Source organism: Lytechinus pictus, chromosome 11, assembly GCF_037042905.1.
Source record: "Lytechinus pictus isolate F3 Inbred chromosome 11, Lp3.0, whole genome shotgun sequence".
In the NCBI taxonomy this organism is placed as follows: domain Eukaryota; kingdom Metazoa; phylum Echinodermata; class Echinoidea; order Temnopleuroida; family Toxopneustidae; genus Lytechinus; species Lytechinus pictus.
Genome location: NC_087255.1, coordinates 31,456,418 through 31,480,641, shown reverse-complemented (window position 1 = coordinate 31,480,641; position 24,224 = coordinate 31,456,418). Strand labels below are relative to the sequence as shown.

Sequence of the window (24,224 nt, the reverse complement as noted above, 5' to 3'; positions counted from 1 at the left end):
TTAAATATTTTTCGAACTTAGCCTGTATTTTGATGTCATCTACCTACACACCCAAAGTTTTTTTAATCTGTTGAATATTTCATAAGTTATCATGCCGAAACGAACTCGCATATTTAATGAGCTGTGACCTTTGACCTGTAGACTCCGAATTCAAACTCAGCCTGTATTTTGGTGTCATCTACCTACACACCAAATTTTTTTAATCCATTAAATATTTTTCGAGTTATTGCGCGGAAACCAAGTGGGGGGGACGGACGGACAGGGGCAACGCTTAATGCCCCCTCCAAACCTCGTCTGCGGGGGCATAATAAAATGAGAACACCAAAGATATCCAAAAGTGCATAGAAGATGGTTGCTTGGTACTCTCTGGAGTCTTGCTGCATCAGACGAATCACTTACGTTTAACGTTACCCCAAATACAGTTGCAGCTCCGCCTAGATCATAGGCTAATACAGATTAGGAAAAAGTCGCATTATAGACATCTTTTTTTCATCTGCAGATTCTCCAGAGTCTTTTCTAATTGCTTACTTGTTCCATATTTTAAACTTAGAAAAAACTTAAGCAAAAAGCTGACTACTCACGAAGTCATGACTTGATAAGGCACTTTTGTCTCCATTGGTTTTCCCTTCGTCTCCTTTGACACTGGCTGCATCGCTTTTTCTTCCTCCACCACTTCCTCCTCCAGCTCCACTTCCACTTCCAGCTCCTCCTCCATTCTCCACACTGTTAGATTCCCCATTTTCAGGACCAGCCTTGTTATTCACACCTCCACCGCGCCCATGTCTACCACCACCACCACTACCATAGCGACCACGCCCCCCATCACCACCTCCATAGCCCCTTCCTCCATGGTGGTAGCCATGGGGGTCGAGCCGGTTGAGGTTGTGATGGAGGGGCAGTGGTCCGCCACGCTTGGGGTGGAAACCATAGTCGAGTGAAGAGGGAAAGTAGCCCATCGCAGGGGGTGGGGGAAGGAAGCCGTTATGTTGGTTGAGGGGTGCGTAGGCGCTGGGAAGCTCAGAGTGGCGTAGAGGGTCATCTAGTGAGTGATAGCGGGGTCCGGGTCGATATCTCTTCTCTGTCAAACAAAACATTTGAATTCTTAGTAAAGATACACATACATGTATTACAAGTGTATTTGAGAAAGATTTGTGCCATAAAATTATCACAATTAGGTTAATATATGTGTAGATACAGAAAATAAAAACAAATGCTATACCTGTAACCTCTACAAGAATGTTTATCTGATAACTAATAGGCCTTCCCTGTCAATCGGTAGTATTGGTACTTACCATCTCGGCTGCGGTATCCATGAATGTTGGGGGGTTGCGGGGGATGACGGGGTGGAAAGCCAGGGAACGACTCGTTAGAGGGGTGTCTGCTACGCTGGCGACCCACATCAGAATGGTGGTGTGACGGGTACTTAGAGCCTGCTCTTTGGTCTGAATGAGGTTTCGCTATAAGCTGTTAACACCAAGAGAACAAAAATAAAGAGTTCAATTACATCCCAAGTTGATAACTTGTTCTGTCACCTAAAGATAAAGGCATGATAACTTGCTTTATATAACATGTACACATTTAACACCATTTACTGAGAAAGAAACCAATAAACATCTACTTCTCTGCATGAAAGGATTTTTTTAATCAAAATTAAATTGTTGAAATGATAAAACATGAAAATTTACCATTTTACATAATAAATACCATTACATGTAGCCATCCCCCCTTGTTGAAATGATAAACATGAAAATTTACCATTACATAATAAATACCATTACATGTTTGTTATGTTATAATTACTTGTAAATAGTTTGTATTTGATTTGTTATTTTTGGTTATACTTGGTCTGTGTTGACCCAATAAAACATTTAAAAAAAAAATACCATTACATGTAGCCACCCCCCCCCCCCTGTTGAATGACTTATTCTTACCTGGTTGTCATTGGGGATTTTGAGCCAAGATGGAGCAAAGTCGTGCTCAGGAGGGTTGGCCATGGTAGCCACTGGCATACCATACTGGTCCTATGAATCAAAACATGAATCAAAACATGATAGTCACTGTAATCTTACAGATAAAAACCACATCAAAACATGGTTCACTGGCATACCATGCTGGTCCCATGAATCAAAACATGATCAAAACTTGGTAGTCAAAAAACAACTGGCGATCCTTTCTTGTGGCAAATGACACAACCAGATTTTCATTGGTAGTGATACACTTCCTTTGAGTAACTAGTAGTAATATAGTTCCTAAAAAAGAATCACTACATGTACATGTAGTTGTTTAATCCATCGTGAGACAACTGATTAATTTCTTCAATTTCATCCATTTCCACGATAAACCTCAATCACATCATTGATCACCATTTGTTATAAAGTCAATTGTAACGTACAAACAGCTTTACAACCACCTGGCCCTGGATTTCTGGTTCATCAAAAACATAAATCTGGGTGGGCATTTAACATAGCTGCCCATCAAGTTACAAACAGCACAAAAAACTGCCACAAGTCATGCTCAAAGTCATTTGCAACTTACGAGTAGCCTTTATATGAAACACCACCAAGATAACCTAACAATACTTTGCATACTATCATGGTGTGGGAAGCATTTAAACGGAAATGGAAAAACATGCAAACAACACTATTTTGCTCTGTATGAAAAATATTGCATACCAAAATGGAATATGACATACAATTGCAATGTCACCTTTAAAAAAATGTACTATGTGTTACATAACGTAATCAACCATAGAAGTTGAATAGACTCCCACCATGCAACCAACCAACCATGCATAGTGTACATGTAGTTAGAATTTCACTAATTGATTAAAAACAAGAAAATGTAAACAGAATTTGTTGGGGAAAAGGTCTTACCTCCTGGCCTAAGAACGAATCAGCAGAAGGGCACAGGAAAAATCAGTTATCACCTTGGGCTTGTAGGCTAAACAATCAGTCTTTCAGGAACAATACTTCTTTCTCACTCGCACAGGAGAAGGAATCGTTCTGGAAACACACCCAGCTACACAATGTAACCAACTTCTTCCTTGGTTACCTCCCCATCTTTATTTCGGACGACAGACCAGTTTGTAGGGAAAAAAGTGGAAGACTGGATTTTGTCGCAGTATTGAAGTTGAGAGAATGCAGAACGGTGCTTAGATCGACGTCAGCTCACATTGAATAGTAGAAGGGTTACTACACTTTGAAGATAACTAGCTATTTCCTTTACAAGCATTTCATCTCTACTGGTTCTGGACTTCAGCGTTTCGTCATCCTGCATTCAATCTTCCCACTGTGGCGATATATCTGATTCCTACCAAACGATAACTAATCTGATTTGTAGAAGAGCACTTTCAATTCATTTTGTGCAAGCCAGTGTAATATAATCAACTTAAAAATATAACTTTCGGATTAATCACCAAAACAGAGATTTATTATTGCTTTGATCTTCTTTAGAGAAAGGAGGGCCTATATATTTTCTTCCATATCTACAACAATATACACCCGTTTATTTTGAAAATGACTAAGTGTGGAGTAATCTGATGGCCTAATTTGGATGGCGATACTGCAGATGTACTGTTATCACGCAGACATTATTCCTCATCCAATTGACATCAAAGTGAAGATGGCTTTATTTGCTTGCTCTCTTTAGCCACGGTGATGCACTTTTACGGCTCTATGTTGACTCCTGGGTTAGCAGTGGCTGGTTAAATTCATTCATCAAAATAGAGGTTCTGTTTGAACAAGAAAAGATATAAAAATCCATGTAAACAAGGGTCGTACACTCGTACAGTCCATATAATTCTTCATATGACAATACTGAAATATTATGAACTGAAACTGCAACAAATAAACGATGGGTTTTACAATTACAGGAGACATCGCCTCTCAAGACACTAAAAAAAACTGAGTTTTTAATACATTGTACCGGTATGTTTCAGAAAAGAAAACTCCATTAAAATTTCTTAAATCAGTCATACCACAAAGAGCAATAAAACCAAAGTTCCCCTTATCCGAATCCGAGTCTTTCCTTCCCATTCTGCCTTTGTATTGAATATTTACCATCTTTATCAAATCCATATCATGAAATGTGACACACAAATTATTAATATTATGTATATTTCCACTTGTTCTTATTTACTGTGAGTCTTAGTGGAAAGTACTGAATGCATCTGGCCAATAGTGCCATTAGCGAAAGAGATTTATAGATATCACATGAGAAGATTGCAGGCAAACTATTCTCTAAATGTGAATTTCTTTTGTCCAAAGCAATGGCATGTGGCGTTTGATCTGAGGCCAAAGGTTCCCAAATTTGTTTATTCTGTGTGTTATACTTGTGGAAGCAGATACTTATAATAACAGTTGCGAGTAAAATGACTTAAAATGACTGTTTGTGGCCTTACATGCAGACTTTCATGGTGTTATAGGAGTAGTTTTACACTACATCTAAGGAAACATGTTTGCACCAGTGTATACTCATTAATATTCATAAGTCACATGACCAGAGCTTTTAAAGGTGTAAGATTCTGTTCACAAAATTCAAAATTTTTGCACTTTTACCAACTTTTTGAAAAATGAATCTAACAAAACACAAATTCCAAAGATTGCTTAACCCTATGGATTACAGATCAAACTGTGACATGGTGAATTTTCAGATTTAAAGGTTAAAAAAAAGTGAAATTTAAGCCACCCTTTTCCACATTTTGTAACTGTTTTTACAGGGACATATTTATGTACAAAATACACATCAGCATGATGACTTTCAGGAGCATAGATTTGCACATAATTTGCACTAGTTTTGCTTCTTTTAAATGCTGTGGAAGTGTTTTGTACATCTTCCGATCGCGAATTTAACAACCCACGTAAATGTCGGAACCCCCGTGAAAAATTCTGTTCGCGAAAATACATATATAGATACATGTAAATACATGTAGTTCAAAGTACAGTTAAAGGTGTGTGTTCCTACATGTATAATCATCCCCAACTTTGCCCCTACCTAATGAGTAATAAGATTTTGGCATCATACATTTGTCATGAAATCCACTTCATATATATATATATAGAGTGTCAGCCTCCATATCCATTTTAGTACTGAGTAACAATTAAAATTTTAATGAAACAAGTGGAATGCCTCTGGCGGTCTCACCTGCATCACGCGATTCAATATAGCAGCAGTGCTGACTTTGAAAACTACTATAACTCGCACAAGATGTTCAGTGATAATTGGTTACTCTTATGTCCACGTTTTATGAACTACGTGTAGACCAATACACTTACAGACAACGTTCTCGCTACCACGCGTCACGGTTGGCGGGCGCCGCCAAGCCTGAAAATTTTCAGGGCAAATCCGCCAACCGTGAACTTCCCCGACAACCGTGGCCGACAACTGTAAAGCAGGCCTAGATCTACACAAAAACTGAATAATATATAAAAAAAATAATCTGCTTTTCAGATCCTAAAATAAACTTGTGGATTATTTCGTCCACGATTTCTTCCCGGGATTTCTTTGACTCACTCACTCCTACTAGTGCGCAATATACGATACGACCTCGACTCGAGGCCCAATCTCTTTTGTGGGAATAGAAGCGCGAAGATGTTTACCTCGCACATTTACGTCTTTAAAATGGTAGTAAATACGCTCAAAAACAAGTGAGGGGAGAGGGGTATCGTGGGTTACTGGCTTGGGCAATGTAATTTAGATTATTACGAATTTCAGTTGATATTGTCACTTATTATGTCAAAAATAAAGTGTGTCAAAATTACTATCAAAATTCAACCGAAACACAGTTTCATCTCGTCCCAGGCCCCAGCCTTTATAGCTATGTACATCTACATTAATTCATTGAATGCATTTCTGATGACACTGCCGTAGAGTGAATTGAGAAAAACTATTCAAAGATCACGTTAATAATGACAAAGCCAATGGAATGGATTGATATAATGTCCAACTCATTTACTTACATCAAAATGATTTATTCACATTTAAATTCCGATTTTACTCCATTATTTCCAAAGTCTTGATCTCTACATCGATCTTTTGAAACTGTTGATTAATTTCGCGACGGCGTGTCTACCAAGTTCTGTGCCACTGCACTCGCACTCGCAACGGTCACATTCATAATACAAATCGCACATGGCATCAAAATCCTTGATCCGGGGATCCGATAGTCTTCCAAAATTAGATGGGATCCAAAACTAATTTAATTTGATTTTTTCATATATTCATTGAATCTGTTATAATTTTCATAATTAATAATCTTTATTAATATTATTCACATTTTTTATCATTACGACTATTTTTTTTTATGTGAGTTATACGTACAGTGTATTTTCATTTGTATTGTTCTTTATTACTCTTTGCCTGCCAATTAAATAATGAGCACACCTGTCACGGGCCTGAGAAATGTTTTTAGTCATCACAGTGAATGCTTTATGAATTTGTTGTACAATTGCTTAACTACGATTTAAAATAAAATATCATTTGAAATTAATTTGTGTAAAGGAAAAAAAGAGAATGGGGGGTGGCCGTGGGCAATGTAGATGAAAATGATGGGATGTTTGTGACTTTGTGGGGAGGGGATTAAGTTCGTAGCGAATGAAATTAATATTCATTTATGGATGTGTCTACTGTGATTGTGGCTGCATAATCTTTATGGCGATTGGAAAATCCATCTTGGGTCGGGAGAGGTACGTGATTCAATAGATTTCGATAGAAGTACACATTTAACAAAGTGGAATTGGCAATTCAATCACAGATATTCGTTTCAAGTACGAATTATTGAAGTTGATATGTGTGAACGTTTTAGAGAATATCGGATATGTATATCGTTTTTTCACGCCCACAATTAATTGCTAATATAACTTGAATATCGTTGGATGAATTTTTCAAGTTCACTTATGTCTTTATGTTTTATATCGGAATTGTGCTTTTAATATATGAGTTATATCTTGGCAACGTCGTTAGCCTAATTATACTGCGAGTGGATGATATTTATGAAATGAGTTGGAATGTGAACGAGACGCCCCAAAGCCGATGGCACGTGATCTAATTAGTATTCACTTTCTGGGTTGAGCCAATCATTGTGCTTGAAAACGGGTTTCCCCGAATTCCCGCCCTTGGAATGTGTCCCACGTGTGTGACCTGTTAACCTGTTGTTTGAGTGCGAATCAGCTGATTTCGTGACCTCAAAAACTCTTCATGGTGTTTACGCTGGATGGGGGCTATAAAATTAAGAAGATCTTTCTCTTTTATTCATTTTTAATAAACTGTTCGTGATTTTCAAACTACACCTATAGTGATATTGTGATGCAATTTATTGAATCACGTACCTCGATCATCCCACTCATGGTGCAAGAAAATATTTTTTAAATTCACCTAAATATACATGTAAGAAAGATTATTCGGCCGTCATCATCGGTAGAAGTATAGACACGTCTATAAAAATGTATTCGCTTCGAATATTGACTTCTTCACCAATCCCACACACACGATCTCAACATCCCCTTGTCATTGTCCACGCCACGACCCCTCCCATATCGCTCTCTCCCTTCGACCATCCTACAACCCCACCCCTCTTCCTCTCTTTCACACACGCTGTATTTGTAGGCCTACATAATGTATTATGTAAAAATAGAAATCTTATTTCCTGTCAATTAACCTATACTTTCAAAACATTTTAAATCCCAGTTAAGAAAAACAAATTCGTAATATTAGAGTATAATGAATGACTTAAAATATTTCTCACGCTCGTGATGAGCACAGCACATTATTTTATAGGTGAGTAACGAACAATACAAAGGAACACAGCAATAATTGACAGTGATAAAAGAATCTCGATTGGAAATTATTAGTATAAACATCATCAACAGAAGTCTTATGAGAGTTATAGTTTCAGTGAGTATCATAAACCAAACAAAAAACCATGCAAATTATATAAGTTGGGGACCCCGTCTTATGAATACCGATGCCCATTATTTGGAAGCCTCGGAAGAAAACTTCCGAGGCTTCCAAATAATACCTCGGTCACATTTGCTCTAAGGCGAGTCGAAAACAGCTGTTTTATTCATTTTTATTCAAACCACGGTAACCACCTATATTCAGCTGGTACAAAAAATGTTAAAACGGCTGTTTTCGACTCGCCGTAGAACGAATGTGACCGAGGTATAAAGTCGGAACATCTTTGGATTCAGTAAGGGCGTGACGCAGCGCAAGCTCAAAGGGCTACGCATGCGGTCCGTAGATGCAGTGGGTCATTGACATAAGAAACAACACGCATTCACAAAATTAATCGCACTTTCTATTAAAGGATGTAGCGATATCGATCTGAACATTGGAAAGTATGGAGTTAATTTATCGATGTAAATAGTCTATAAACTGTAAGTATAAAATGAGATTGACTTCAATTTTTAAGTTATCAGTAATTGCCTTTCTGCTTCAATCGCAATTCGCGCAACCGTTACGGCTGTGTGGCCGGAGAAGCATTAAATCGACATAAAATGTGGTGCATTTAGCAGCAATCTAAGCTCGTCGGTATTGATATTTTCGATAGCTACCGCGCCGCACCGAGGCCGCTGCGCGGCTTGCGTCGCTCCGCCAAGCGTCAGAGTGAACCTGGCGAGAACGTTGCTTACAGAGATGTGATGGTAATTCAACAAATACCCCCAACATGGCCAAAGTTCATTGACCTTAAATGACCTTGAACATGTGACCTAAAACTCGCACAGGATGTTCAGTGATACTTGATTACTCTTATGTCCAAGTTTCATGAGTCAGATCCATAAACTTTCAAAGTTATGATGGTAATTCAACAGATACCCCCATTATGGCCAAAGTTCATTGACCTTTGACCTTGGTCATGTGACCTGAAATGTGCACAGGATGTTCAAGTGATACTTGATTACTCTTATGTCCAAGTTTTATGAACTAGACCAATATACTTTCAAAGTTATGATGGTAATTCAACAAATACCCCCAATTTGGCCAAAGTTCATTGACCCTAAATGACCTTTGACCTTAATAATGTGACCTGAAACTTGCACAGGATATTCAGTGATACTTGATTACTATTATGTCCAAGTTTCATGAATCAGATCCATAAACTTTCAAAGTTATGATGGTAATTCAACAGATACCACCATTCGACCAAAGTTCATTGACCCTAAATGACCTTTGACCTTGGTCATGTGATGTGAAACTCATGCAGGATGTTCAGTGATACTTGATTAACCTTATGTCCAAGTTTCATGAACTAGGTCCATATATTTTCTAAGTTATGATGACATTTCAAAAACTTAACCTTAGGTTAAGATTTTGATGTTGATTCCCCCAACATGGTCTACATGTAAGTTCATTGACCCTAAATGACCTCTGACCTTGGTCATGTGACATGAAACTCAGGCAGGATATTCAGTAATACTTGATTAACCTTATGGCCAAGTTTCATGAACTAGGTCCATATACTTTCTAAGTTATGCTGTCATTTCAAAAACTGAACCTTCGGTTAAGATTTGGTAATGACGCCGCCGCCGTCGGAAAAGCGGCACCTATAGTCTCACTCTGCTATGCAGGTGAGACAAAAACTACATTGTATAAATAATTATCCGATCAATGTCACATAAATTTGGTGCAGAAGTACATGAAATTGTAGACCAAAAGCTTCAGTCTCTGTATTTTGGTTGTTCCGCTGAACTACGTTGGCTCCACTCACCATACATAGACTGAAGGGGATGGGGCCCCGTACCTACAGCCAACGTATAGTGAACTAGCGTTTTATAGATCGCGATTTAAAACTGTTTTTTTACGCAAAATTGAAAGTTTCATGGTTTCCATTATCAGGGAAATATAAATAAATTAAGTAATTGCATACCTTGGGCCGGAGTTATTGAAAAAAATCCTCTGGATGATTGAGAAATCTGTCATCTAAGACATTTTCACCTGACCTGACGGTTTTTCTTGCAAGTTGCCATCTTGAATGACGTCATTATCGTTATTAACTTAATGTCTCGAATCGATATATCGCGATTATAACTAGTACTAGTACTAGTATAACTAGTATCGTTTATCTTCGGTTTCGTTCGCATATGGAGCAGATCGTATAATATCGAAAGCAATATCGATATCACATTCGTGATTGTTGACGTTCGTTTGTAAATATTTTATAGTTTGGCTGCCATTTTGACCATTTTTATCGTGTTCAACCCAATTAAACATCGGTAAAGTATATTTTTCATGCCTTTTTCATCTATATCGTTTAAAGTATTTAAATGTTGGAATATAAATAATTAAAAGTTTGTTGTTTATACATCCTTAGATTGTAAATTCGATGTGTAAAATTACATCAAACTTTGGACTGTGAATTGACAAAAGGGAGGGAATGAGAACACATGCGAGCCCACACGTACACCCTACCGTCGGTAAATGGGGATTACAGTAAAATGTCAGAAATTGTTGAATAAATCCCCAGAAACGACGGTTATTCCTGTCTAATGAAATTGCTGATACACTTAATGGCTTGTAAAATTAAACGCACACAAAATAATATGCAATATTCTACTACAGTCAGCTTGCGTGAGTGGCTGTAGCAACATAAAGTTCAACAAATCAGAATACACACCTACATGTAGACCTATTTGGACTTTACAGCCATTTTTGTCAAAAATGTATATTCCAACCCCAATTCCAAATCTCCCCTAAGCTAAAAAAAAAAAGAGTTGAAATTGAGTTTTGGAAAAAGTGGATATTGTCATCAATCAGAAAATCTTTTAAAAAGCAGATTTCCGCTAAATTTAAGCAGATTCCATTCTCATATGAAGTCTCGCTCGGCTCAACTCACCATGCTCACTCATGCCAGATCATGTATCCTTACATTACAAGTCTACGACATTTTCAACATTAAATTCATTGATATTTGTCATTGATTCACAGTCATGACAGTCAGTCAATCATGTCAACACATTGCATGTCAAACAAAAAATTCTCACTTCTTTTAACTTTTTAAGTATGGTGAGACCACCACATATCGACCACCTCTTTTGAAACCGACCACCTTGTGCGCATTAAAATTATTGCGTATTACTCACGATACGCGCGGGAAAGTATGCGCAGTGTCCATAGAAACGGTAAGAATCAATTTTACGAGAAAGAAAGCAACAAAATGTAAAATTTAGTAAAATTAATCAAAATTGTATTGACCAGACCCAAACCCCGCTGAAAAACCAAGAAATCCGATAGGAAACGGCTTTAGAACAAATATCCGTCGTCAATCGTCGAATCATGTGCCGGAGCTCGCAGTGGAAGTAGTGAGACGATAATTTAGCATGTTGACATCATAGAACTGATTTTGAAGAGTAAAAATATTTCACCACCACGACAAGAATCGGCCGTAAACTTAGCGTAACGCGGGTGGTCGGTTTCAAAAGACGGGTGCAAATGAGCAAATGTAAAATCGTCGTATTCGTTGTTCGTCGATATATACGCGGATTGAATCGAAGTCGCCGAGCAAAACCTGGGAATCTGATCTGCTCAATCTTCTGCACAAATGAGACGAAAACTGGGTAAAATTGATGAATATTTTCGCAGATACGATGCTTAGAAGATTAGGTGGTCGATAAGGGGTAGTTCCAACCATACAGTATTTTTTACTTTAGTTTTACTTCTTAACTTCTTTAATCTTAGGCTAATTTTAATTGAACTGAATTGAGTTGATCTTTGATTGAAGAATTCAGAACTGACTTGATTTTTCTCATGTTAGTCACTCACTCAGCTCATACAATTCATAACTTCGAAGTTTTCTTCAACTTGACAAAACTTGAAAAGTCAAAACAAGTCGTTGTTCTCACTCTCAACAAATGAAAAAAATCAAAGTCAAAACATATTAAAAAGACAAAAAAGTGACTGTAATTTGGAAAGAATCCAGTATTGTCGATAAACAATAAACATTAACAATTTAGTTAGGTAAGACGAGTAATTAGATAGGATGAGACATCAAATTCACAACATCTTCAGCAGCAGTAGCCGCGCCGTCTCTGTGACTGATGAATTGTAATTTGTACATGAATGTGCACTGCCGTAGCCGTAGCTAACGCGTCCCGCGAAAAAAATCAGCATGGACAGGAACAAAATTATCAGAAGAATGGTGCTTGGTTTACCTCTGAAAAACTTCCAAATGATTACTTTCACCTCAACTGGCTATGAAAGTTATATAGAATTAGCGGCTGGTGACTTCGTGATACATATAAAAGTGCTCGACTGCAATCGTTCGTGGAATAAAAATGGTCGAATCAATTCCGCGTTTTTGTTGTTGTGTAGTTTTCCCTATTTCGAACAGCATGCATTAGCAGTATACTAGCAATATGGAGGACGTAAAATCTCGTTGTCTTTTATTTTGGGTTCGTAATCTCGACTAAATCGCAAATATCGTAAATGACGAGATTTATCTAAGTGGTTTCTGATCATATAGAGATGATCCTTGGGGAGAAAGACTTATACAAATGGAAAGCCAATAAAGTCAACTTTCAAAATGACACCAAAAAGTTGGAAAACTATCATGCTTGAGCGAGCACTGCCCATTGAAGGGTATAAAAATTAGGCTGGGCCTGATTTAGCCTTCCAATTTTTTCAGATTTTTTTTTCTTTTTTTGGAACTTGCAAATTAAGTTGAAGGTTCAGTTGTGATGAATTAATGATCAATTGTGATCAGTTTGTTCTTTGAGAAAATTTCATGAGTTATTAAATTGAAATTTAATGCGTGAGTGATCATGAATTTAGTGCAGCATTTTTACTTTATCATGTGGAGTCAGGAGAACAAGCTAGGGGTAAGATAGGACTTGAGTATAGGTGAAGTACGATGATAAAGATCAACAGAACATAGCAATCCCTCGATCCCACCATTTCTATATACCCCCCCCCCCCACTTTTCTCCACCTGCATGAGTGACTAAGCTTGGCTATAGGCTGGGCAGGAATTAGCCTTACAGTTTTTTTAGAGGTTATTCCTTTGGAATTTGTAAAGCTAAGGGTGATATGCTATATTAATGAGTACGTGTCTAATGAGTGAGATAAGGTTTGGTTTTTCTTATATAGGCAAATTTCATAAGTTACTAAATTGGAATTTAATGGACCTCAGCAGTGTGTTCGTGAGAGACAGAATAACGTGATGGTAACGTTACAAGCAAGAAGGCGATCGAGTCATCAAGATATGGTTGGTTAAAAGGACATTTCTCTTCTTTGTGTCCTTTTACAAATTAAAAGTCATTATGTACCCCTCCACCTCCATTTCCCCCGACCCCCCCCCCCGTCTCTCTCCCTCCCTCTCTCACTTCCTGGAATGTAGACTATATATACCGCTATTCAAAACTTAACTGTCAAGTGGCCGGTCAGTTGTTTTTTAAATTGAATGATTACAAAGAAATTGATGATTATGATCATTTATGAAATAATTCATTGAAAAAAACTGAATGTTTGATTGATCACATTGCACATTAAATGGGTTGATTTATATTGATAAAATTATTGTTGACTTATAACTATAATGATTGATAGGAAAAAGTTGGTGCCCCGGTTCAGAATTTATCACTAAATTAACATTCTGCTCTGGACTTCACGCGTATACATGACAATAGCAATCAGTCTCTCAACAGGAGGGGAGGGTGGGAGAGAGGGAGAGGGGGGGGGGCTACGTACGTTGACCCTTACCTACGTACTTCTGTCCTATCTCACCCCCTAAGATCGATCTCGACTCCCATGGACACATTGCTGAGATTCCACATGATAAAGTTGAAATGCTGCCCAAAAAGTGTCATTTGTGGGGTTCACTCATGCATAAGTTCAATTTGATAATTTATGAAATTTGCTTAAACAACCAAAACTGGTCACGGTTGATAAGTCCACTCCAACAAAAAGTTGATTTGAATAAAAAGAGAAAAATATATCCAACAAGCATAACACTGAAAATTTAATCAAAATCGGATGAAGAGAGTTAACATTTTAAAGTTTTGCTTAATTTCACAAAACAGTTATATGCACATCCTGGCTGGTATGCAAATGAGCATGACGTCATCCACTCACTGTTTCTTTGGTACTCTATGAAATATGATCATTGTCAAGTGATACAAATATTAATTCCTCCCTGAACATGTAGAATTAGCAATGTTCAAACTATATGGTTCAGTCAAGTTGGTCCTTATTGTCAAATATTGTATAATTCAAATAACGAAAAACAAAAGAAATAGTGAGTGGTAATTCCGGCCCAGCCTAATTTTTATACCCTGGCTTTGTTTCAATGAATAGTTTTCCAACTTTTTGATGTCATTTGAAAGTTGACTTTATTGGCTTGAATTCCATTTTCCCCCAAAAGTGACAGCTAGGGGCCGCGGAACTGTTTTCAAAGGGGGGGGGGGCTGACCATTCCAAAAAATCACAATCCTATATACCCGGGGGGGGGGCACTCAGTATATAATGCATAGTGGGTATGTGCCGCGGAGGGGACCCCCATTTTTACACTCAAATTTCCGTTCCGAGGCATAGCATTTTTGTCTTGTTGAGAAAAAGAACAAAGAAAGCCGCTCCAGAGCATAGCATTTTCTTCTTCTCGAGAAAAAAGAAAAAAAAAAATCCGCTCCAGGGCTTCGCATATTTTCCGTTACGCCGTTCCGGTCGCAATTTTGGTGAAAAGCGGCCGCAGCTCGCTGTCCGACCATCGCCTCTGCGCTAGCGCGCCCGTCAGTCGTGCCGCCGGGCTAGCTGCAAGTACGTTCCATAGGGATGCATACGCACTCGCACGCAGGCGACCCGTTCCAAGGACCCCCGTTTTCACAAACATTTTTAGTTCCGAAGCCCGTTCCGAGGACCCTCCTTTTTACAATGAGCCCGCTCCAAGGCCCCCGTTTTTTGTCTCGCCCGCGGCACACCCCTACCACTTTTTTGGTCGAGTGCCCCCCCCGGGCCTATATATGGTCATTTTTACGTTTTTGTACACGGTTTTGGAAAAATGTGGGGGGGCTGAAGCCCCCGGTCCCTGCCCCCCCCCCCCCCCCCCCCCGCTTCCGCTGCCCCTGAATGATATATTTTTTCTATATATGTGACAGCTTACTTTACTTTACTTTACTTTACTTTAAGTCCACGATGCTGTAGGCTTGAGTTGAGTGCCTGTTCATCGATCGTAGTATCTCCTCTGGTGGAAGTACAGTATCCATGTTATTAAAACAAAATATATATACCGGTACTTAACACGAGAAAGGACTATCAGAAGTTTGTACATGTGTGCTAAAAACCTTGGGAAAACAAAGACAATACTGCCTACACTGGCTTATAGAGCAAATCATAATTCTTTGACCAGTGCCTATCTAGACAAATTTTGAAGGAGTTGACTGAAGAGGCTGAAACAACACTGTCAGGAAGACTATTCCACATATCTACGACTCTGTTACTGAAAAAGTACTTTCTAATATCAAGCCTAGAAAATTTCTTTTCCAACTTCAACCTATGACCTCTAGACCTCCTTTGCGACTTAGTGAAAAGGTTTCGTTGTGTGTAATATATTCCAGTCATGTACTTGTAGACATCAATCATGTCACCTCTCCTTCGCCTATGAGCAAGACTCGGTAATTTTAGTTTCATGAGACGTTCCATATAAGACAGATTTCTAAAACCTGGAATCATTTTTGTGGCTCGCCTCTGTACACTTTCTAACTTTCTTTGTTCACTCAATTTATATGGTGACCATGCGGCTTGTCCATACTCTAATAGGGGTCTGATAAGACCTTTAAACAAATATGACATTGTAACTGCATCCAGACAAACAAAAGATCTTCTAATGATTCCTAAGACTCTGTTTCCCTTTAATGCTGCTTGTGACACTTGGTCTTTAAAAGACAGCTTTGAATCAATTAATATCCCTAGGTCTTTTTCTGCTTGTACCTCCTTAAGAGTACTAGTAATTAGATTAGACTCTCCTTTCATGTAATACTGGGTCTGCTCTTCTGTACTGTTTTTTCCTAGCTTTAAGACGGTGCATTTATCCGGATGGAATCGTAGCTGCCATTTTTTAGCCCACTCTTCTAAAAGGGAGATATCTTTTTGGAGTTGTCGACACCAACAACACTATCAGAACGTACATACATCTTTGTATCATCTGCAAACATTACAATATTAGACTTAACAACACTTGGCAGATCAGTGACAAAAACCAAAAAGAGGGTCGGACCCAACACACTACCTTGCGGTACGCCGCTCAGTACTTCTCCCCAAGATGACGATTTTCCACCAACAACTACACGCTGCCGTCTTCCCGTTAAAAAAGACATAATTAAGCCATACGTGGAGTTTACCACAGATACCGAAGGATTCCAACTTTAGAAGGAGACGCCGATGAGGCACCGTATCGAACGCTTTCATGAGGTCCATGTATATGGCATCAATTGTACCACCCTCATCCAGTACCTGTGTCCACTCATCAAGCACCTCTAAAAGATTAGTGACAGTTGATCTTCCATCAACAAAGCCATGTTGACACATAGAAATTAAATCATTCTCTACCAAATATACACACAATTTATCACAGATTAACTTCTCCATAATTTTACAAACAATGCTTGTTAGACTCACTGGTCTATAGTTTTTACAATCAGCCTTACTGCCTTTCTTGAATATAGGTGAAATATTAGCAGACTTCCAATCCAATGGTAACAAGCCACAATTCATACTCTTGTTAAACAGTAAGGACAACGGCAGCGCCAATACATCAGCCAATTCTCTCAATGGAAAAGGATGAAGACCATCAGGTCCAGGAGATTTATTAGTCTTCAAATTTGACAACAACTTAAAAACATCGCCTGAAGTTATTTCAACATCACTAAGAGGGGAATCATAATGCATTTCCTGTGAGAGGGGAGGAATATCATGAACATTCTCCTTTGTGAAAACAGACGAAAAAAAGGCCTGCAAAATCTCTGCCTTGTCCTGGTCAGTAAGAGGTAACACTTCCGTCTTCCTTTGTAAGATTTGCTACATTTTCGGGAGTTGTTGTACGTCTTTGATTTGACATACGACCAAAAACCTTTTGCATTTCGTTTGACACCTGAAGCAATTGAGCGCTCAAAATCACTTGCAGCTTTCCGACAATACCACCTCGCCTGATTACTTGCCCTCTTATAGCGTTCTTCCTGTTTTTTGAGCTCTGAGGGAGTATATTTTCCATAACTTTTCTGACTATGCATGTAGCGCCACTTTCTGAACTGCCTAGAGCTGTGTTTCTCTCGAACAAGATCAAGTGTTTTTCCTTTGACCCATGACTTATTTCGTGTATGTTCTCTATATTTTTTCTTAGGTATGTAGCGATCAAATACATCAAGCAACGTTTTCTTGAAAAAGATCCATGAGTCCTCCATTGACTTAATTTACAGAGAATTCATCAGCCCATTCAATATCAACTAACTTATCATGCATGGCATCATAGCCATTTCATGCAAAAGTGTATTAGGGGGACGCACTGTAGAAGAGAATTACAATTTATGGAAGACTGGAGAAAAGAAAATTCCAGGATATTTTGTAAAAATCCAGGAACTTTCAGAGGAAATTTCAAGAAGTTCCGCCTTTTGAAAAGTGGAGCACTGCCCCCGCCCCGCCCCCGCGCCCTCACACCGTTAAACCTGGGTAACGTAATCAGAGACAGAATACCTCACACCGTACCCACTACTTTTAGAGATAAGCTGCGGTTACATTACCATTCTATTGTTTTCTTATGACGTATTGCGTCCGTAAGTATGTTTTGTGGAAGATATAAAGGACGTGAAAGTGTATTTGTCTTCATTTTTTTTAGTGATAGAGGGAAATCGTGTGAAGCTTCAAAGACCTCGGCAAAAGTGGGAGCCACTCACCGAGTCACTTAGTAAATGCGAACATACCAGCTCAGGGGATGTGAGATGTAGCTCCTGTGAAATGCAAATACATTTATCACATAATTGTGGTGTTTCTATTGGTTATGTTCGTATAGGCATCGCAATGCGCCAGTAATGGCAAAGACCTCGTGCGTGAGAACAAGTAGCAAATGGCCATGACTTAGGCTTAGCCTTAGCCAACTTTGTACAGAGGACTTACATGAATTTCTTTATTTATAGTTGGTTCTACTGTCTGAATTGGTATGTTCCAGAGCTAGTCTAGTAGAGTGTTTGCCTGAAATTATTTTCTAATCATTTACAAATACAAGACCAGAGTAGAAAAGTTAGAATAATAATAAGATAGGCCCTAACGCCTAACTAAGGCTAAGTAAGGGCCTAACTACATATATAGGCCTAACCAGTAACTTTGACTTTGTTACTGTTACTATTGTTGGTTACTTTTAGTGTTAGTAAGTTAGGCCTGATGCCCCCCCTCAATGCTTCGCGCGATGTTTCTGAAACGTAAAAAGTTAGCACCGCAAAATTTGATGACTTTTTTCTTTGAAGTCTCGCGCAACTTTTGAGACCAAATTCGTGACGGGTATAGCATCGCGACGTCATGTGACTTTACGAGATAATGGTCAATGTCAATCATGCTGAAAATGGCTCATTTTTCATAACTTTGTGTACAAAGTCTATGGGAGATGAAATTCATGAAAGGGTGATTATTTTTCATTCTCATAGGTCTGCTTCATAAATTTAGGGTTTTATCTAATTGTTAAATGGTCTAATAATTTCAAAAACAAAAGATGAAAAAAGTTCTAAAAACAACGAAATGCATAAGCCTTTATAAGGAAAAAATTGACTTTCGCAATTTTTATTTGTGAAAACCTTTAGAATAGATTAAAAAGATGAGATCTGCAAAAAAAGAAGAAAATTTGATGTGAAATTGGGTGTTAAAATATGCAAATGTTTTTCATGAATAAATTTGCATATTTGAATAATAAATTTTTTAATACTATCTTTCAGTTTGTGTGGTAAGGAATGTGTGTGCCAAATTGCGGCGTGAACAGCGGCCGTGATCAGAAGGGGGGCCATCATGGCCCCCCCTCAATAGATCTAAATAGCCCAGTCGTTTTAGGGTTAAACAGAGGATAGGTCAAGCACATAACATTTCAGTTGATAATGGGTTACATGTAAGCTTCCACCATATGAGTAGCACTTGATATCATATAGATCTAACTTGGTTAGTTTGTTTCTTTTTTATTTCTTTCAGGCTTCTCTAAAATCTTGAGACGGAGCTATATGCTGTTAGTGTGCTAATCAGCCTTTCTGCAGTCTCTTCTAGAATAAAAGTACAGATGCTGAATACTTGCATACTTGTGATAATATGCTGCCACACAAGATAAAACTCTTAAGCAGTGGGAGAAATATCCTGTCAAGAATTTCCTCAGAGCCAGTTTCAATTAAAATCCAGGTTAGTTTACACTTTATCATAGAAAGGAAGGTCTTTTCATGTTGTTTATATTCAGTATTCACATACAAGTACAAGTATTTGGTCTACATCTCAATCTCAGATTGTCTAATATATGTACCTTAACTTAAGGACAAGTCCGCTCCAACAAAAGTTGATTTGAATTAAAAAATCAAACAAGCATAGCACTGAAAGCGTCATCAAAATGTGTAAATTAAGAGTTATGTTTTTAGGTTTCGCTTGATTTCACAAAACAATTATATATGCTCATCCTGGTTTGTGTGCAAATGAGGGGACTGATGACGTCATCCACTCACTAATGTCACTGAGTTGTGCATATAACTGTTTTGTGAAAAATAAGCGAAACTTTAAAATATAACTTATGTTACATCAGATTTTGATGAATTTTCAGCGTTAGGCACTTATGCTTTTTTTTCCTCTATTGATCCAAATCATCACTTTCCTTGTTGGAATTGACCTGTAAAGTAATCTTGCTGTACCAGGGGCCACACTAAAGATGCTTGGGTAGGGCTATGGTGACCCCCAAAGATCTTTCAGATGATGAAGAAAAATAGATTTTAAAAAAATTGACTTGTTATTTTTATGAACATGTCAGTTATGGACCTACCCCCCCCCTAAAAACACAGGCACAACCCACGTATGGTACCTCTTAAGTTTCAGTGTAATAATCAGCATCAATGATGAGAGTAAATCTCTGAGAGACAATGGTTTATACTTCTCTTATTGACTTTCTCCCCTTTTTATGAACAGAGAAACTTAGAAGGATCTTGTTCCACAAGTCACAGGATTCAGAAGATCCTGGTACCTGCTGTCAGAAGCTACACCACCTCTACACAAACTCCATCTTTAAAATCTTGTCACTATGATAAATCAAGCAGGGTTGTACTGGACAGGTTGCAGGGACAGAGAAGTGAAGTTTTGCAACAAAGGGTGAACAATATCCATTCTCAAAGTGGTATTTCAAGGACAACAAGTTCTGTAACATCATGCAAACCTTGTATCCATCATTACCACACATCAGCTCGAAGACAGGTTATCAATGATGAAGACGGGTCAGCTAGCAAGGAGAGCTGGTTGAGGAAACACAAGATGCAGTTAAAGTCTGCTCCACCAGCAGCACTTGTCCTGGGATTCTCTGGGTTGATACCATTCATCGCTCCTGCAGCTTACTCCATCATCACTTTCTCCTGTGGACCTCAAGTGGCCTTTGCGCAGGTTGCCTACGGTGCCTGCATCCTCTCCTTCCTAGGAGGTGTCCGCTGGGGATTTGCCATTTCTCCTCCAGAGACCCCAACCTCCCTGAGCCTGGTAATGAGTGTACTGCCCTCGCTTGTTGCTTGGACAGGTCTCAGTATGCCCATCCAGCCTGGTCTTGTCTGCATCATCACAGGCCTTGCGCTGGCAGGGATCGTGGACTCTCGCTTCAAGTCCTTCCCGTCATGGTTCCGCTCCCTAAGGTTTCTCCTCACAACCTTTGCTATCCTGTCTGTCTCAGTGACCTTTGGATTCAGTGTATTATACCCTCCTCCTGAGCCAGAGCATGGTTATAACTTCAAGAAGCTTATCAAAATTGCCCAAATAATTGTGCAAGATTAAGGAGAAAGAATTTTCAAATTCAGATTATGCAAAGAAAAAATATTCAGATTCTTGAATATCTGTTTTATTTTTCCCCCTTTTTTATCTTCTCTGACTCCATAGAGACACTTTTACCTGTGCTAAATCCTGGCTACAGTACTTATGCCCCTGAAAAAAAAAAGTTTCATTTATGAGTACATTGATTTTTAACTCCCGTTGGATGGTGATGTAAAAGATTGATCTCCAATGTTAAAACAAATTCATACCCGATTAGTAGACATCTGTAAAAAAATCAGATAACTTATCATCTTGGCAGACTGGCAGGCTAGCCTAACAGCAAGGACCAGACCAAATAATGTTTTTTATGTCTAGAACAATATTGCTGCAATACAAGATTTTGTTGTCTGAAATTATTAATGCTGAATATCTTCTAGATACGTATTTATCATGGTTTTAACATCACATTTTCTCATATTGTTATAGTTTTCTTACACTTTTGGTGTGATCAAAAGTTAACATTTACTTTGTCTTCCTATAGCATGTATCACCAAACTGCATGAGGAAAATTGTTACAGGGTGTGCTATTTATTTACTCTTGTTATTTTCAACATTGTTCTTGGGCTGATATAGCTGTACATGTACATAAGAGTGATGTTTGAAATCCATATATTTCAGATTGATAAACAAAAAGAAAAGTTAGCTAATGATTACAATGAATGAAGTACTAGTACATCCAATAAACAATTGAAAACCTGATTTGATATTGTAGCGATTTTGTAAATGTCAATTTTTGAACTGTTTTTTTTTTCATAACTCAAGAATGCCATACATGTAGATGCTGCCCAAGAGATTAAGGGATTATACTCCATTATTTGTTGAACAGTAGGCCTATATTATACAGTGCGTATCAAAAAAAAGTTTACACTTAGAAAAAATCCTGTAAAATTATACATTTGTAACATCCTGAAGATTTTTCCACATTTTAACATTGGTACAGATCCATTTGACGAAAAATATTTCCGCTTGAGTGAGCACCACTTACTTTTGAAAAGTTAGTGAAAAATGATTTGCGCAGAACTTTGAAATAGTTATGCGAATAAAAGTAGACCTTTATCATGAAGAACCCATGGAATTTAGTTAGTAAAATTGATTTGAAGATATCTTTTTTTAACTTGTTTCCTTGCCCAAAACGCTTTGAAGAGTGCATTGCGCCACACCCCACACACCGAGGCCATCGTGATGATATTTGCTTTACACTGAGCTGTGATTTACATGAAATTGCTTAGGCTTGATTTTCATTTTGTTAATCATTGTCAAGCTTGGGAAAGTGTGGAGAAACAAGTATTAAATGAAAAATAAAATGTAAACCCACTTTAAATGATAAAAGCTTAATGATAAAATGCTAGAAATGTCTGATATAAACTTTTGTTCAGATTCAGTTATGTCCTCAGATCCAGCTTGCACAAAAAGGGTAAAGGTTGTGCTTTATACCAAGTGTTGAAATTTCAATTTTGGTGGCAAAATTGTTACAAAATGCTTGAATATATCCTTCTTATTTCAAATGACTAAAAGTGCAAGGGAAATGTATGAGAAATGTTTCGCAGGGTAAGTTTGATTTCGCCCTTCCCCCTTGACATAGCGTGAAAACAAGCATTTCTGCGCAAACAGATTTCTACGATCTTTACAAAAATGGACAATACTCAAGTGTAACATTCTGTCAAAAATTTTACTCTCATTGGATAGATGAGACGCAAATCCAATATGTGAAAAAATTACCCACATGTTGTTTTATTTTTAATTCCCAGGGCTTTTTCAAAGTGTAAACTTTTTTGATACGCACTGTATACCATCACTTGTACCTAGTTTCATGGGGATATTTGTAAGTTATGAGTGATGTTACAAATGAGTGGTGATCCTTTCTTGTGGTAAATGGTATACACCTAATGTCCCTGCCAAATGCTCTTGGTGATTATTTGACGAGTATAAAGAGAGGATCACCAGTCATTCTTAAAATCACTTGTAACTTACACATGACTTTCTGAAATGCCCACACCAGGGTAACCCAGGTATCTGTGTGTGTGTGGGGGGGGGGGGGGGGGGTCTTTAAGAGCTATATGCTTGCACCACACATTTTGCGAAAGAAAAATGTGTATTTTTCATTTTCTTCCGTGAACGAGCAGTTTGGAAAAAATTTCAAATCTGAAGTTGTGAAACTCGAAAAGTAGTTGGTATGGAAGCATCTGGACCTGAGATACTGTATGTATACTAGTATTAAATCATTTTTTTTTTTTTTTGGTTGCTCCACTACACTAAGCCAACTTCATTAAATGGTGAATGAGAGGGGAAAAATAAGAAAAACAGAATGGTGAAAGATTTGATGACATTGTACAAGGACTAAGAACGTATAGCTGTTTGAAAAATGAGATCACTAAGACTATAAATTTGATATTATGACAAGTGATAGGCAGGGGCAGATCCAGGATTTTCCAAAGAGGGGGGGGGGGCACATTTTCCCAAGTTTCCCCAGGAAAATTTGACAAGCAGGAAAAAAAAACGTCCTTGCTTTCAAAAGGGGGGGGGGACATGGGCCGGATGTTGTTTCTTGACTTACCTATCCGCTTGTAATCTTTTTCTTTTACCTCTATTAAAAAGAAACTTCCATTTTTGATTAGATTTAAAATTTATTGTAGATTGTTGCAAAATTGTTGATTGTGATTGTTGCAATATTGTTGCAAGATTATGTAATTGGCCCCCTTCTTACTGCAGGATTGAAGCTAAACTCAGTAAAAGCAGTAAGCAATAAAACAAGAGAAACACTTCTAATTTATGCTTAATTGTTATTAGCAATAGCATATACATAAAAAGATGTAATTCAACATACTGTAGTTTATATGAACTGAATGCTGTGAAACATTGATACATACATACTCTCACACAGTTAATTCAGTATTCAATCTATTGCCACAGAAACTGAAACAGTCTGATTTTGCTCAGAATTTTGTCTTTGGAAGTAATTATTCCAATTCTGTAAATCATGCTCGGATAATCATACTCAAAACTGCTATCTTATCAATTAAAACTAGATTAAAATCATGACAGTGATGACACAAATAGATAAAAAAAATTCAGACATTGAAAATGAAACTACCTTTCAGTGAAACAGCTCTGGCAAAAAACCGCAGTTGAATGAATTGGCAATTTCAATCAAATTAAATTTATGTAAATACCATTCTATTTTTGTTCATTATTGCTGTTAATTTTCAATCTAGTTTTCATGAATTGATA

At 37.9% G+C, this 24,224-nt stretch overlaps 2 protein-coding genes across 3 annotated transcripts in view; one reads left to right on the top strand and one right to left on the bottom strand.

The window, feature by feature from the left end:
- The window catches only part of LOC129271182 (vasculin-like), a 28,300-nt gene extending 15,901 nt beyond the window's left edge, over positions 1-12,399 (bottom strand). Inside the window, exons 1-5 of the mRNA XM_064106350.1 lie at positions 12,144-12,399; positions 2,874-3,730; positions 1,932-2,021; positions 1,293-1,464; positions 582-1,078 (exon numbers count right to left, since the gene is read on the bottom strand). Of these exons, the coding sequence (XP_063962420.1) occupies positions 582-1,078; positions 1,293-1,464; positions 1,932-2,009 (747 nt within the window). The 5' untranslated portion in view covers positions 2,010-2,021; positions 2,874-3,730; positions 12,144-12,399. The remainder of the gene's footprint in view (positions 1-581; positions 1,079-1,292; positions 1,465-1,931; positions 2,022-2,873; positions 3,731-12,143) is intronic.
- A 5,224-nt stretch (positions 12,400-17,623) lies between these two features.
- Positions 17,624-23,615, top strand: LOC129271181 (transmembrane protein 69-like). 2 transcript variants are annotated; one of them, XM_064106348.1, is made up of 3 exons: positions 17,624-17,749; positions 19,146-19,346; positions 20,115-23,615. In XM_064106348.1, the coding sequence occupies exons 2-3, from the start codon at positions 19,260-19,262 to the stop codon at positions 20,958-20,960; spliced, it is 933 nt and encodes a 310-aa protein (XP_063962418.1). In that variant the 5' UTR covers positions 17,624-17,749; positions 19,146-19,259; the 3' UTR covers positions 20,961-23,615. The 2 variants fall into 2 exon arrangements, with proteins under 2 accessions (XP_063962418.1, XP_063962419.1); XM_064106349.1 differs by having other exon boundaries at positions 17,744-18,130; positions 20,115-22,342.
- The last annotated feature ends 609 nt before the right edge of the window (positions 23,616-24,224 follow it).

Coding starts and splice junctions, on each gene's coding strand:
- LOC129271181 (XM_064106348.1), top strand. CDS start 19,260: ATGCTGCCACACAAGATAAAACTCTTAAGCAGTGGGAGAAATATCCTG. Junction 19,347..20,114: donor CAGTTTCAATTAAAATCCAG/GTTAGTTTACAC, acceptor TTTTATGAACAG/AGAAACTTAGAAGGATCTTG.